The following is a 14,520-nucleotide window of genomic DNA, read 5'->3' as shown; positions in this document are numbered from 1 at the left end:
GGTCACACCCGGCCGGCGCGTGGCTGGGCGCTTGGCACCAGAATCATAGAAGCCTTTTTAGTTTTCCCTCCCTTATGAAATTTTAATACCCAGCTATACTGTATATCGGAGAAGGCAATGGCACCCCACTCCAGTACTCTTGCCTGGAAAATCCCATGGATGGAGGAGCCTGGAAGCCTGCAGTCCATGGGATCGCTAAGGGTCGGACACGACTGAGCGACGTCACTTTCACTTTTCACTTTCACGCACTGGAGAAGGAAATGGCAACCCACTCCAGTGTTCTTGCCTGGAGAATCCCAGGGACGGGGGAGCCTGGTGGGCTGCAGTCTATAGGGTCGCACAGAGTCGGACAGGACTGAAGCGACTTAGCAGCAGCAGCAGCATACTGTGTATCTTTTAATGTACTCTCTGTATATCTGTATTTTATACATGATAAGACTTAGATTTTTTTGCCCCTCAAGAACCAATTTTCACTCTGGGGGCAACATTATCTCAGTTGAGAATGCATGAGTTACATTGATAGAAGACAAGTTTCCAGCCAGAAAATGGGCCTGGGTTTCCTCATCTCTATAATTGAGGTCAATTCAATTTAACTAATATGTTTCATGTTCTAGGCACTGTTCCAGGTCTAGGATACAAAAATGAAAGAGACATGGCTACTATTTTTAAGGAGATGGTTGCTGGGTGTGCTACACAGAGCATTTCCAATATGTAATATCTGTGCCTTCTAAAGCAAGATCTAAGATGGGCATACTGCTGCTGCTAAGTCGCTTTAGTCGTGTCCGACTCTGCACGACCCCATAGATGGCAGCCCACCAGGCTGTCTCCTCCCTGGGATTCTCCAGGAAAGAACACTGGAGTGGATTGCCATTTCCTTCTCCAATGCATGAAAGTGAAAAGTGAAAGTGAAGTTGCTCAGTTGTGTCTGACTTTTCACGACCCCATGGACTGCAGCCTACCAGGCTCCTCCATCCATGGGATTTTCCAGACAAGAGTACTGGAGTGGGCATGCTAGCTTTCCTTTAATGGTGACTTTAAATATTTTTTTATTTTGTTTTATTAAAAAATTTATTCTAAAATAAAATTTTTAAAGTTTAGTTTTGATTGAAAAAAGACTTCTCAAAATGCTAGCATTAAAAGAACCCTAGAGATCATCTACCACATCCAAACTACCTGGGTCCTCAGACACATACAGAAATGTTGCTGCTGCTGCCTACTACACAGGCTGCAATTATTCATCCGGTGCCATGGTTTTAGCCCCAACTCTGTTGCCAATGAACTAAGTGACCATAGTTGAATTACTGACCCTTTCTGGGTCTTAGGATCCTGATCGATAAAATTTAGAGGTTAAGCTAGAGAACTTCCCAAAGCTTCTTTCAATAAGAATATTTTATGAGTCTAAAATTTTTTGTATGTGCATGACAAAGTTATGCCACTATTCAAAGTAAAAACTCAATGTAACGGTTTATTTCATAAGATAGTACAATATCTTCACTTTGGGAATGAAAACTGCAAGTAAGCTAGTATGTTAGCCAACAATACTGAGTCTTCATTTCATTCCTCACATATTTTCCTAGATCAGTTGAAATCATTATCTTAGTTCTGTCAGTATTTTTGGGTGCTTGCTTTCTCTACCTTCAAAAAGCACAAATGAAGTCCTACCTCAACTGATTTCTTAATTATGTTTGAACTTTGATTTTGAATATACTGCCTAACACTTCCAAATTTAATGATTAGCAATTTACACTACTAATAACATTATATTGACCTGCCATTATTGGAAAATTATTGGCAATAACCTGTTCTGCTCCCTTCTGGATCTCATTTACCTTTGTGATACTCCTTAACATCTTCTTTTTGTCTATAGGATTCAGGCCAAGACTGGATATTTCTTTGTCGTGATTTAGCACTGAATCATTCTGATTATTCTCTGATGTGTGTTCTTAGAATGTCCTACTATATCATTTTAGGCAGAAATGCACATAACTGCATTCCCTAGTGAAATTTCATCATTATTTTATGTGAAGCCAAAATAACATCATCACCATAAAATATACTTCATAATAATCTTACTTGCTTTACTTTCTGAGCTGTCAAAGATCATACAGATGGTTTGGTGAAAAGCCTACATTGACTCCCAGAGAGTACTCATCACATTTCTATTTGATAAAAATTTTAAGCTTTCATTCCTAATCATTTTTTAGAAATTAAAACAGTTTTGTTTTGAGAAGTGGGATACAAACAATTTTCTCCAGATAAGAGGATGGTGTGCCTTTCCTGGGAGGTGGAAGGAAAGATTCATCACAGCCTATCAAAGTATTTTCTGTGGATTAATGCTGGTTTAGGATACTGTAAGGAATGGAAGAGAAAGTTGACAGCACCATCAAAGGAAAACCAATATCCTCAGGTGGTGATGTCTAAAGAATTTTCTGTGATGTTGGAAGTGTCCTATCTGCACTATAAATTACAGTAGCTATTGCATACTTAAAATGTGGCTACTGTGATTAAGGAAATGAATTTTAAGTTTAATTTTTGTTAATTTAAAGACCCACTCATGGCCTAGGAGCTACTGTATTCATAGTACAGTCCCAGGAAGTAATATGACCAGAACTGGGGTCCTGAGACTTGTTAAAAGTTGAAAATACATCTCTGATTGACTATTTCATAAATCTGTTCCTGGGGGATATTTTACCACATCTTTATAATGCAGGACAATCACTGTACTTTCTTCTTAGGACTCTCGTGGTGAGCCAAACAGGTAATACTTCAAAACCCTGGGCATGTTGCCTTTGACATTACACTTGTTACACATATTAGGTATTATTTTATTCATTTTTAAAAGAGATTTGATTTTTTTAAAAATATGATTTAAACACTGAGTCAGGATGCTAAAATAATGTATGCAGAACCTGAGGGAAGTCCTCCTCCAAAAAATTGGAGTTCTCCTCCATTTTTCTCTCAGAAGAAACACCTTCAGTTCTATAAGAACTGAGAAGGCAGAAATGTCCTTCCTAAGCAAACGTTGGGTATCGGGGCCTTAGCTTCCTTGCATGCATGTTAAGTCACTTCACTCACGTCCAGCTTTTTGTGACTGCATGAACCATAGTTCACCAGACTCCTCTGTCCATAGAATTCTCCAGGCAAGAATACTGGAGTGGGTTGCCATGCCCTCCTCCACAGGATCTTCCCAACCCAGGGATTAAATCTGCATCTCTTACATCTCCAGCATTGGCAGGCCAGCTCTCTACGACTCGTGCTGCCTGGGAAGCCCCTAAGCTTCCTTAAGTTAGTATTATTTCTTTTGAATACCCTGTGCTTCTTCTCAACATTTTCCTTTCTTTCTGTTTCATTTTGTGTTACTGTTAAAATTTTTTAAATGAGGAAATTCTTCATAGAACACTTTGCTGGCAATATTCAAATTTCTTCTGGTTTTAACTACATGTTCCCTCTTAAGAATTTGAGGAAATGATTAGATTTTTAGAGAAACCATCAAAAGCCAGTTTGATGAACAACCCCCTTCGTGGGTTCATTTTGGGAAGAGCTTGTGTTTGTACCCATTGATTTGTGCTGTCAATTCTTTCCAGCCTCCTCAAAGAATTAAAGCAGTCACTGAGTGTTCAGTTGTATGAATAGAGATGTTCTTAGAATTGTGTCACAATTGGGAAGGGCAAATTTACCTTCTTACTGACCATCATGACTCAGCTATCTTTCATTTGATGCTTTTGAATATGCACTATGTAATTTCATAAACCTTGTCTTTAGAAGCTGCAGGGGGATCTAAGGGGCATTTAAGTTACTGAATTGTTTTGAGTGTCAATGAAAGCTTTTCTAGCATCTATGTTAATGGTAGTTAAATTCATAATTAGTGATATGACAATCAATACCTCATGTTGACCCAATATACATTATTTCTTTTCCTCTTAAGAGTCAGAATAATAAGAAACAGCTTTCTCCTTATCTTGGGCTTCTTTTTTGCTTTCCATTTTTGTCTGCTGTCAATGTAAATGAAAAAGGATGTTTGGGGTTTTCTCCCCCTTTCTTCCAGAATTAAAGCCAACTTCTTTATTCTACATCCTGCTCCAAATTGTACAGGGTCTGATGTCTACTACGGTTGTGCCCATCTCCTTTTAGTAACGTGTGAACAGATGTGTCCTGACTCCTCATTTGGAGCTGAGTATACCCAATGCCCAGCTATGCTTTTGTAGATCTAAGCTCATAAGCAGGGGTGCCAGAGTATCGTAAGCAATAAAAAAAAGAAAAAGAAAGAAAACCTGTTGTGTCTGGCTGAACACGCTGTCCTTCTGCAGAAGATAATTTATAGTTTGTTTTCTTTTTCTTGCTGAACTGCCATGCTCTACCTTTTGACCTCTTTTTTTATGGGAACGTGGGCAGTTCATACCATTCTCTATTTTCCTAATGATTCTCACTGATAATGAGAAAATGAAATTCAGATATAAATTAATTAAAGATTTTCATTAAATTTCAATCCTGGAACATTTTAATAGATGAACTATCTCAATAGTTTTTGTTTTAATTTGTGAAACACAGGGCTTCTTGAATCATGAGTCCTAATATTTTCCTAGGAATGAGGCCACATTACAATCTTAATTAGTCCCTTAAACTTTACAGACATTATTTTATTTTTATGTCTGATGCCAGTTTAGCACAAAGTACTTTTGCAGTAATTTTCCTTTGGAATTCTATTTTTAATCTTTGAGGTTAGACTTAGAGGTTTATGGAGAATGTGTACAGGGGAGGGTAACTGTTATATCAATCATATTTAATCAGTCCGTTTATTCTGAATTTCTTGCATCCTGAAAACAAAAAGGATATTTAAACTAAAATAAGAATTATTACTAAAATCATTTTTTAAAATAATACATACATTTGACTGTGGAATACACAACAAAGAACTAATTTATTATTAATATTATAAGAATGCTGTTCACTTTGCTACACTTAGATGTTTTTCAATAAGATGTGGTGTGTTTTCATTAAACAAGATAGATTAGCTTATTTTCACTTGTCACTTCAAAATTGTTAAAATACAAGCTAGGAAAGAGGTCTTTGTCTTGTAAGTAAGACTTTCTTGCTTTTTCCAGACCATTCACACTACTGCTAGCTTCCTGAGGCTGTCCCGATGGGGTATTTATATAAATCAGTTTGACTCTATTAATATACTGTATTGATCTACAATTCATCTAATTGTTGAAAGGATATTAATGGGTTCCATTAGTCCATTTTCTAATTTCCACATGTTCTGAGGACAATAAATCTTTAGTTCTTTTACTTGTAAGAAAGAGCTAATTCTAATAGAACCAGATGAAAATAGGACAAAGGATATATCTCGTAAAATTCATTAGCACAAGTAAGATCTATTAAAATATTCTTAAAGTTGCTTTTTTAGAGATGTCAATTCCTTACAAAAACTACTCATAGCAGCATATTTACAAATTTGAATTTGGGATAGTTGCACAATATCTTGCTGTGACTCTATGGGTTACCATCTAAGGAAGAATAGAACCTGTCCATAACCCCTAATCCCAGATGACCACCAGCACTCTTTCTTGTGATTATTATACTTATTTCAAGGAGTGTTGCCACTAAAACAATGAGGCCCGCTTCTCAGGATTGCCTGTGTGCCTTCTCAGTCACTTTAGTCATGTCTGACTTTGCAATCCTAGGGACTGTAGCCCACCAGGTTCCTCTGTCCATGGGATTCTCCAGGCAAGAATACTGGAGTGGATTGTCATGCCCTCCTCCAGGGGATCTTCAAAACCCAGGGACTGAACCCATGTCTCCTGTGTCTCTTGCTTTGCAGGCATATTCTTTACCCACTGAGCCACCTGGGAAGCCCACTGACCGGAATTATTATAAGCAGAAAAGAAAATGTTTCTTTTATGACCAGCACAGTGCCTAGGACCCACAATAAACAATGACTGTACAATAGCTCTTATTGTTACTGGGGCTACTTCATCACCTCTGGTCATTTAAACAACGCGGGGTGGGGGGCTGCTTCCTAGGTGGCACTAGTGGTAAAGAACTCGGGCCAATGCAGGAGATGTAAGAGAAGCCAATTTGATCCCTGGGTTGGGAAGATCCCCTTGAGGAGGGCATGGCAATCCATTTCAGTATTCATGCTTAGAGAATCCTGTGGACAAAGGAACTTGCCAGGCTATGGTCCGTAGGGTCACAAAGAGTCGAATGTGACAAGCTTATCATGCACACACCACATGAGTTCTAAACTAGTGCTTTTCATCACCCTTCTTTCACAGTATTATCTCAGCTGTTTATCTTAAAACAATAAACAATGGGAAACCAAATATAGACTTGAAGAACTCTAGAGTAGAACAGATGGAATCCGGGGCTACACAATGCTTATGATATCTACGCCAAATAAAATTACCTGGAAACTTATAAGTGTACAGTGTTGGACTTAGAATGTTGGACAGGCAATGAGAGATGACCCAGTCAATGCCCTTATGATCCAAAGAAGGAACGAGATTCTAGGAAAGAGAAAGAACTTGCTAAAGGTTCCAAAACCATTGAGTTTAATAAGACAAGGAGTATAGCTGAGATGTTTTCATGTCAACAGACATATATTCTTTCCAGCATATCACAATGTTTCCAGGTTAGTAAACACTAGTTTGAGAACCATACTTATTTGTGTGACTTTAGTGAATATTTATTGAGTACCTGCCGTATGCAAAATACTATGCTTGGTGTTGTGGAAAATGTAAGGATAAATAAGAACTTGGCATTGAAAATAATATGTATATACATATATAAAAACACCTTCCTATATATAAATTTGCATCCCATAAACACCTGAGGTGCCATATGGTCTAATCTTTATGTGGTACAACATATAAAGGAACAGCAGTGTTTACTGGCTCTTTGAAGAAAACTTAAATTTTAAAGATTCGTTGAAGGAGTTTTAGACAGCCCACATGTACATTAGAAACCTTTCCCACTTTCCAGATCTCCCACTCCTGATAGGCACTGAGCCTCTTCCCCTTTCTCTCATCCTCATGGTCACTTACACCACGTGCTCTCCCCCCATTACCACCTTCCTTACTATACACATTTTTTCCTGAAAAAAGAGAGTAATTTTCATATCACCTGCTCTTTAAGGGTGATAAATACTAGCTCTCCTGTCTTCCTAATTCCTTATTAGAATGTTTGTAAACTTTATTTTCTTTTTTTAAACTTTACTGTGTTTTTTTAAAAAAAGGATGAAGCTTTGGCAACAGAAGATGAGAGATCTTTGGAAATGCTGGATAACTGACTATTCCACGTGTCATTATCAAGGGTGTTATTACCAAACAACACTCTGGTCATGACCTTGATTCACAAGTTGATGATAGATGGTCACATAATTTATAGCTGAGGTCAGCTGCTCTTCATCCCCCACCTTCTAAAGCTTTACGATTAAGCCAACAGAAAAAGGAAGATATGTGAATTACTACAATTTGTAATGTATTCTGGAGTGCTCAAATAGAGAACACAGTATTCTCTTCATTTCCTTTTATTTTAATTGAAGTATAATTGATGTGTAATATTATATCAGCGTCAGGTTTACAAATAGTGATTTGGCATTTATAGACATCATGTGTTGATCACCATGATAAGTCTAGTAACTACCTGTCACCATACAAAGTTGTTATAATATTAATGACTATATTCCCCATGCTGCATCACATTCGCATGGCTTATTTATTTTATAACTAGAAGTTTGTCCTTAATTTCCTTCACCTATTTTGCCTAAAGCCCCAACCCTCTCCCTTTGGGTAACCACTAGTTTATTCTCTGTATCTATGAGTCTGTCTCAAACATAGAATTATCTTAACAGTTTGCACTAGGATTTCTCTTCCATGCAGGAAAAAAAATGTCATTTTTGAAAAGTTACTGATATTCTGGTTTGGGTTAGAAGATGTAATTCTACGGGAACCAAATGTGAAAGATCATTTGTTTGGTAGGAAATAAGAGGAAGATACGGTGATTTTGGAAGGTGGAGAAGATGAGGAATGGAAGAGGGGTCAGGGCCACTGAAAGAGTGTGATCAGAGTCTCCTTATGACCTACAGATTCTTGAGTCATTTTATTACTCCCTCAAGGTCATCTCACATTCCTTTATCAATAAAATAAACCATATCATGCCTCATGGATCTAAGACTTCAAGCAAGAAAGGATAGTTTCTCTCCCCTAAATACCGTTGACCCTAATATGTGAACTAAGCTAAAATTAGATATCTGATTAGCTGTCTGCTATAGTAAAGATTTGATGCTTTTGAACTGTGGTGTTGGAGATAACTCTTGAGAGTCCCTTGGACAGCAATGAGATCCAACCAGTCCATCCTAGAGGAAATCAGTCTTGAATATTCATTGGAAGGATTAATGCTGAAGCTGAAACTCCAACACTTTGGCCATCTGATGTGAAGAACTGACTCATTTGAAAAGACCCTGATGCTGGGAATGATTGAAAGCGGGACAAGAAGTGGACGACAAAGGATGAGATGGTTGGATGGCATCACTGACTCATAGGACGTGAGTTTGAGTAAGCTCCAGGAGTTGGTGATGGACAGGGAAGCCTGGTGTACTGCAGTCCATGGGGTCTCAAAGAGTTGGACACAACTGAGTGACTGAACTAACTAACAGTAAAGATAATGTGGATTTTAGCTTATTTGCTTTTTAACCTACCAAATTAGCAAGGTGATCGAGCTTTTCATTTGAATATATTTCTTCCAGATATATTTGCCTAGTCTTCTTGTCTTTAAGCTATCTTAGAATTTATCTGAATTTTAATATACCTTTTGTGGTTTTCTCCTCATCTTATTATGGATGCTGTTTCTATGTTTCACTAGTATCTTCAGGCTCATCTTTTCCGAATGTTTTTCATCAGTGGTTTTATGGTACCCACTATCATTCATCTTCTTCACCACCCTTTAGTCATAAGGAAATCCACACTTCTTGCTAAAACTGTAAAACAGGGGTACAGGGTTCTTCTCATGTGAATATTATTGACATGTCAACATTCTCTATGAACCCTTCTTCTCTAGAGAAGGAAATGGCAACCCACTCCAGTGTTCTTGCCTGGAGAATCCCAGGGACGGGGGAGCCTGGTGGGCTGCCATCTATGGGGTTGCAGAGTCGGACTCAACTGAAGCGACTTAGCAGCAGCAGCAGCTAGACCTATCACATCATTCAATAAATATTTATTGAGTTGAGTTACTGAAATTTATGAAATTTATGGAGAAAGTGAAAGTGAAAGTGAAGTCGCTCAGTCATGTCTGACTCTTTGTGACCCCATGGACTGTAACCTACCAAGCTCCTCTGTCCATGGGATTTTCCAGGCAATAGTACTGGAATGGATTGCCATTTCCTTCTCCAGGGTGCCTTCCCGACCCAGGGATCAAACCCAGGTCTCCCGCATTGTAGACAGATGCTTTACCATCTGAGCCACCAGGGAAGGAGAAAGTAGAAGTAAATCATCAAGTAGACTCTAACCTGCATGTGTGCGTTGGAGAAGGAAATGGCAACCCATTCTAGTGTTCTTGCCTGGAGAATCCTGGGGATAGCAGGGCCTGGTGGGCTGCCATCTATGGGATTGCACAGAGTTGGACATGACTGATGTGATTTAGTAGCAGCAGCAACAGACTCTACCACATAACTAAAAAGTAAGCTGCTGCTGCTGCTAAGTCGCTTCAGTTGTGTCCGACTCTTTGCAGCCCCATAGACAGCAGCCCACCAGGCCCTGCTGTCCCCAGGATCCTCCAGGCAAGAACACTAGAGTGGGTTGCCATTTCCTCCTCCAATGCATGAAAGTGAAAAGTGAAAGTGAAGAGGCTCAGTCATGTCCGACTTAGCAACCCCATGGACTGCAGCCTACCAGGCTCCTCTGTCCATGGGATTTTCCAGGCAAGAGCACTGGAGTGGGGTGCCATTGCCACTACTACTCTCTGGCTGCTGCTACTAAGTCGCTTCTTTGGCTATATGGGACTTATTTTAACCAACCGATGATTGAACATACTTGATGTGCCAGATGTTTGTATAGATGAGTTCATTTAATCCTATTGATAACTATAAAAGGAAATATAATTATCATTATTTTATGAATGTAATGTAATTAACTGGATGTTTAAAAGGTTGCAAGTATAAATAAAAGTTTGAGGGCCATGTTTCTCAAACTTAATAGTTTTTACTGCATGCTTCCAGATCCTGGTCATACTCACAAGGTACAGATGGATCAATAGAGTCAATAGAAGTGAATCAAAAGGAAAAAAATTAACTCTATTATTTTCCCTAATTTCCAATGAAGTTAGGATTTTCTTAATCATTTTAATTAACTCTATAAATTAAAGATTATAAACAGACTCTGAAGAGTAATTTCAGGCAAATGTAGAATTTATAGATGGATAAATATTATTAAAGTTTTCAGAGTTCAAATGCATATTTCACATTCAACTTCAGTGTGAATCTGTTGTGATGTTGGTTGGAACAGTACAGAGGTCTCAGTCTCAGGATCTTCCATATTACATGTGTATCACATCTTAACTTCTCTCTTCACAATGCTATCAAGGTATGTAGATACAGAAAATAGTTCTTATCGTATAATAGTTTACAGTTATGCTGTACTCTAGGACTTAAATTCACAAGATGTTCAACGATATATGTTTCATTTGAAAATTATGACATAGCTGTTTAAATTTGAATGAAATCTTTCCTGAAAAGTGCCCTATTCAGGGAGCTTGGTGTTGGAATACTCATGAAATCACATTTTGGAATTTTGACATTTTGTGTATCAGAAGTGGGATTTCCAGGTGTTTGTTGATACTTCAGGATAATATAGCAAACAAACTCTAATGGGCATCACATTTTACTAACAGAATTGAGCATATATATTTTTTAGTATTTATTTGTTAATAAAAATGTGTAGAATATTTAGGCGAATATCTTTTTAAATTCAGGGTAACATCAAGGGTATAATTTGAGGAATTCCATATCTTGATTACATGTAATCTCTTCTGTTTCTTCTTTTCCTTCTATCTTTCCTTCCTTTTTTCTTTTTCTCTGTTTTTCTTGTCTCCTATGCCTCTACCCGCCTGTCTCTGTTGTCACTGACATGTGAACTTGATGGTTCATCCAAAGAGGTCCAGAGTAGATGCAATTGAAATGATTTGAGTAGAATTTTTTCTGAAAAAGACATTCCCTTATGGGTCTCTTCTGACCAAAGCTATATATTAATTGTATACACAAGTTTTTTGGATCAGTGTGTCTTACCAAAACTCTGCTTCACTGGCAAGTCAGTATTTCAACTCCCATTAGTTGGAGAGTAGTAAGAATAATCTTTAGTTATTACAATAAATATTTCTGCTGCTTTATTATGGTACACATATATTTCCTCAAAATTTCACACACATTTTACTTTTATATAATGGTCAATTTCTGCCCCATTCAAACATTTACAAAACACGTTGGTGGGAATAAACTCATCTTCAGAGGGAGAGTATAGTTGAAATGGGTATGAAAACATTATCAGCTTCTGCTTGTCTTATGCTATTTTCTTGTGAGCGTACTCAGTCCCTCAGTCACGTCCCACTCTTTGTGACCCCATAAACTGTAGCCCTCCAGGGTGCTCTGTCAAGAATATTGGAGTTGATTGCCATTTCCTCCTCCAGGGGATTTTCCCCATCCAGGGATTAAACCTGTGTCTCCTGCAATTCCTGCTTTGGCAAGTGGATTCTTAACCACTGAGCCACCTGAGAAGCCTCAGAGATATTTTACTCAGGTCTTTGTCTTCAAAATTCTAAAATATACTGCCTTTTTACGTTTCAAAAATCCAATATGCCATCAGTTACAAAATGTACCATCACTTTATAACAATAAGAGAGAAAAAGGTGCTACCAAAGAAATGTAGGCAGATCACTTATAAGACATATCCAAATTTTAGAGATATCAACATATGAAAATCTTTGCACCTTAGAATAGATGAATGCTGTATTTCTTTTTATCAGTAATTCTCTCTCCCCAAGTGAAAGCAAGATCCAGAGGATACAACTTGTACTTAACTTGGTGGATGAAACTTAATTTGAGGCACTTTAATAAATGAGCTTTGGCTCCATCCCTTCATTCTTTCTGGAGTTATTTCTCCATGGATCTCCAGTAGCATATTGGGCACCTACTGACCTGGGGAGTTCCTTTTTCAGTATCCTATCATTTTGCCTTTTCATACTCTTCATGGGGTTCTCAAGGCAAGAATACTGAAGTGGTTTGCCATTCCCTTCTCCAGTGGACCACATTCTGTCAGACCTCTCCACCATGACCCGCCCATCTTGGGTGGCCCCACATGGCATGGCTTAGTTTCATTGAGTTAGACAAGGCTGTGGTCCGTGTGATTAGATTGACTAGTTTTCTGTGATTATGATTCGTGTGTCTGCCCTCTGATGCCTCTCGCAACACTTATTGTCTTACTTGGGTTTCTCTTACCTTGGACATGGGGTATCTCTTCACAGCCGCTCCAGCAAAGCACAGCCACTGCTCCTTACCTTGGATGAGGGGTATCTCCTCACAGCTGCCCCTCCTAACCTTGAACGTGGAATAGCTCCTCTCGGCCCTCCTGTGCCCGTGCAGCCACTGCTCCTTGGACATGGGGTAGCTCCTTTCAGCCCTGCCCGTGACCTCTGGCGTGGGGTAGCTTCTCTCAGCTGTTGCCCCTGACCTTGGATGTGGGGTAGCTCCTCTTGGCCTCTGCCCCTGAGTTTGGGCGAGGGGTACCTGCCTCTTGAGAAACCTGTATGCAGGTCAAGAAGTAACAGTTAGAACTGGACATGGAACAACAGACTGGTTTCAAATAGGGAAAGGAGTATGTCAAGGCTGTATACTGTCACCCTCATTATTTAACTTATATACAGAGTACATCATGAGAAACACTGGGCTGGAAGAAGCACAAGCTGGAATCAAGATTGCTGGGAGAAATATCAATAACCTCAGATATGCAGATGACACCACCTTTATGGCAGAAAGTGAAGAGAAACTAAAAAGCCTCTTGATGAAAGTGAAAGTGGAGAGTGAAAAAGTTGGCTTAAAGCTCAACATCCAGAAAACGAAGATCATGACATCTGGTCCCATCACTTCATGGGAAATAGATGGGGAAACAGTGGAAACAGTGTCAGACTTTATTTTTCTGGGCTCCAAAATCACTGCAGATGGTGACTGCAGCCAGGAAATTAAAAGACGCTTACTCCTTGGAAGGAAATTTATGACCAACCTAGATAGCATATTCAAAAGCAGAGGCATTACTTTGCCAACAAAGGTCCGTCTAGTCAAGGCTATGGTTTTTCCTGTGGTCATGTATGGATGTGAGAGTTGGACTGTGAAGAAAGCTGAGCACTGGAGAATTGATGCTTTTGAAGTGTGGTGTTGGAGAAGACTCTTGAGAGTCCCTTGGACTGCAAGGAGATCCAACCAGTCCATTCTAAAGGAGATCAGTCCTGGGTGTTCTTTGGAAGGACTGATGCTAAAGCTGAAACTCCAATACTTTGGCTACCTCATGTGAAGAGCTGACTCATTGGAAAAGACTCTGATGCTGGGAGGGATTGGGGGCAGGAGGAGAAGGGGACAACAGAGGATGAGACGGCTGGATGGCATCACCGACTTGATGGACATGAGTTTGAGTGAACTCCGGGAGTTGGTGATGAACAGGGAGGCCTGGCATGCCACAGTTCATGGGGTAGCAAAGAGTCGGACATGACGGAGTGACTGAACTGAACTGAGCTGAACTGAATAAATGAGCAACTGAAGTAGGAGGTATTGAAACTTAATAACCAACTTAGTTAACCTAGATAAAGCTTTGCTGTGAATCAAGGAAGAAGCAGGATATAAGTTGCTGTCAGAACTCTCAAGATATTTAGAACATTATTCTAACTTTGGATAAATGTGCTTTGTACTATGGAAAAACCAGTGATGTGAATCTGGAAATCCTTATAGCTATGAAGCATTACTAATTACAATAAAATGTAAGACTATCCTATAAATAAAAAGAAATCCAAAGAAATAATTGTTTTGTGAGATAAACATCTGTTGTGTGGATAGGATAGACAACACATTTATGCAACATTTCATTTCTGTATCTGCTTGATGACACTATCTTATTTATTTATTCAATAGTTGTTGCCTGTCTGGAAACATATTTATAAGCATACCCAGCCTCCTAGTGCATTAATTATTTTGTGGAAGAAAATTAAGAACTTTCAAAATAACATAAACTTTTTGAGGTCACCAAGTTACCACTAAGTAAATTATTGCTCCACAGCCCTAAATGGTACCTAGTAGCCAGGAGGAGTTTAATGCACATTTCAAAGTGCCTAATTTACTCTCAGGGAGTAGTGGAAAGGCCCTGAATGATAAATTGCATTGAAATGCATTTTCCCAAGTGAATTGGGCTCAGTGTTGTCTGACTAAAATTAATGCCTCACATTTATTTCAAACATGTGAAGGGAGAGGTTTACAAATAGTTTCAGAAG

The 14,520-nt window shown here is 38.8% G+C and overlaps 1 protein-coding gene across 1 annotated transcript in view; it reads right to left on the bottom strand.

The window, feature by feature from the left end:
* Positions 1-14,520, bottom strand: part of LOC147366884 (uncharacterized) — a 636,757-nt gene that overhangs the window by 20,188 nt on the left and 602,049 nt on the right. The window contains exon 3 of the mRNA XM_086415110.1: positions 12,485-12,788. Coding sequence (XP_086271236.1) covers positions 12,485-12,788 — 304 coding nt within the window. The remainder of the gene's footprint in view (positions 1-12,484; positions 12,789-14,520) is intronic.

This window comes from Bos grunniens, chromosome 8 (genome assembly GCF_055505025.1).
Source record: "Bos grunniens cultivar Pamir isolate PY7600 chromosome 8, Bosgru_T2T1.0, whole genome shotgun sequence".
Lineage (NCBI taxonomy): Eukaryota > Metazoa > Chordata > Mammalia > Artiodactyla > Bovidae > Bos > Bos grunniens.
The sequence above is the reverse complement of the archived record's forward strand: the minus strand, read 5'-3'. Positions and strand labels throughout refer to the sequence as shown.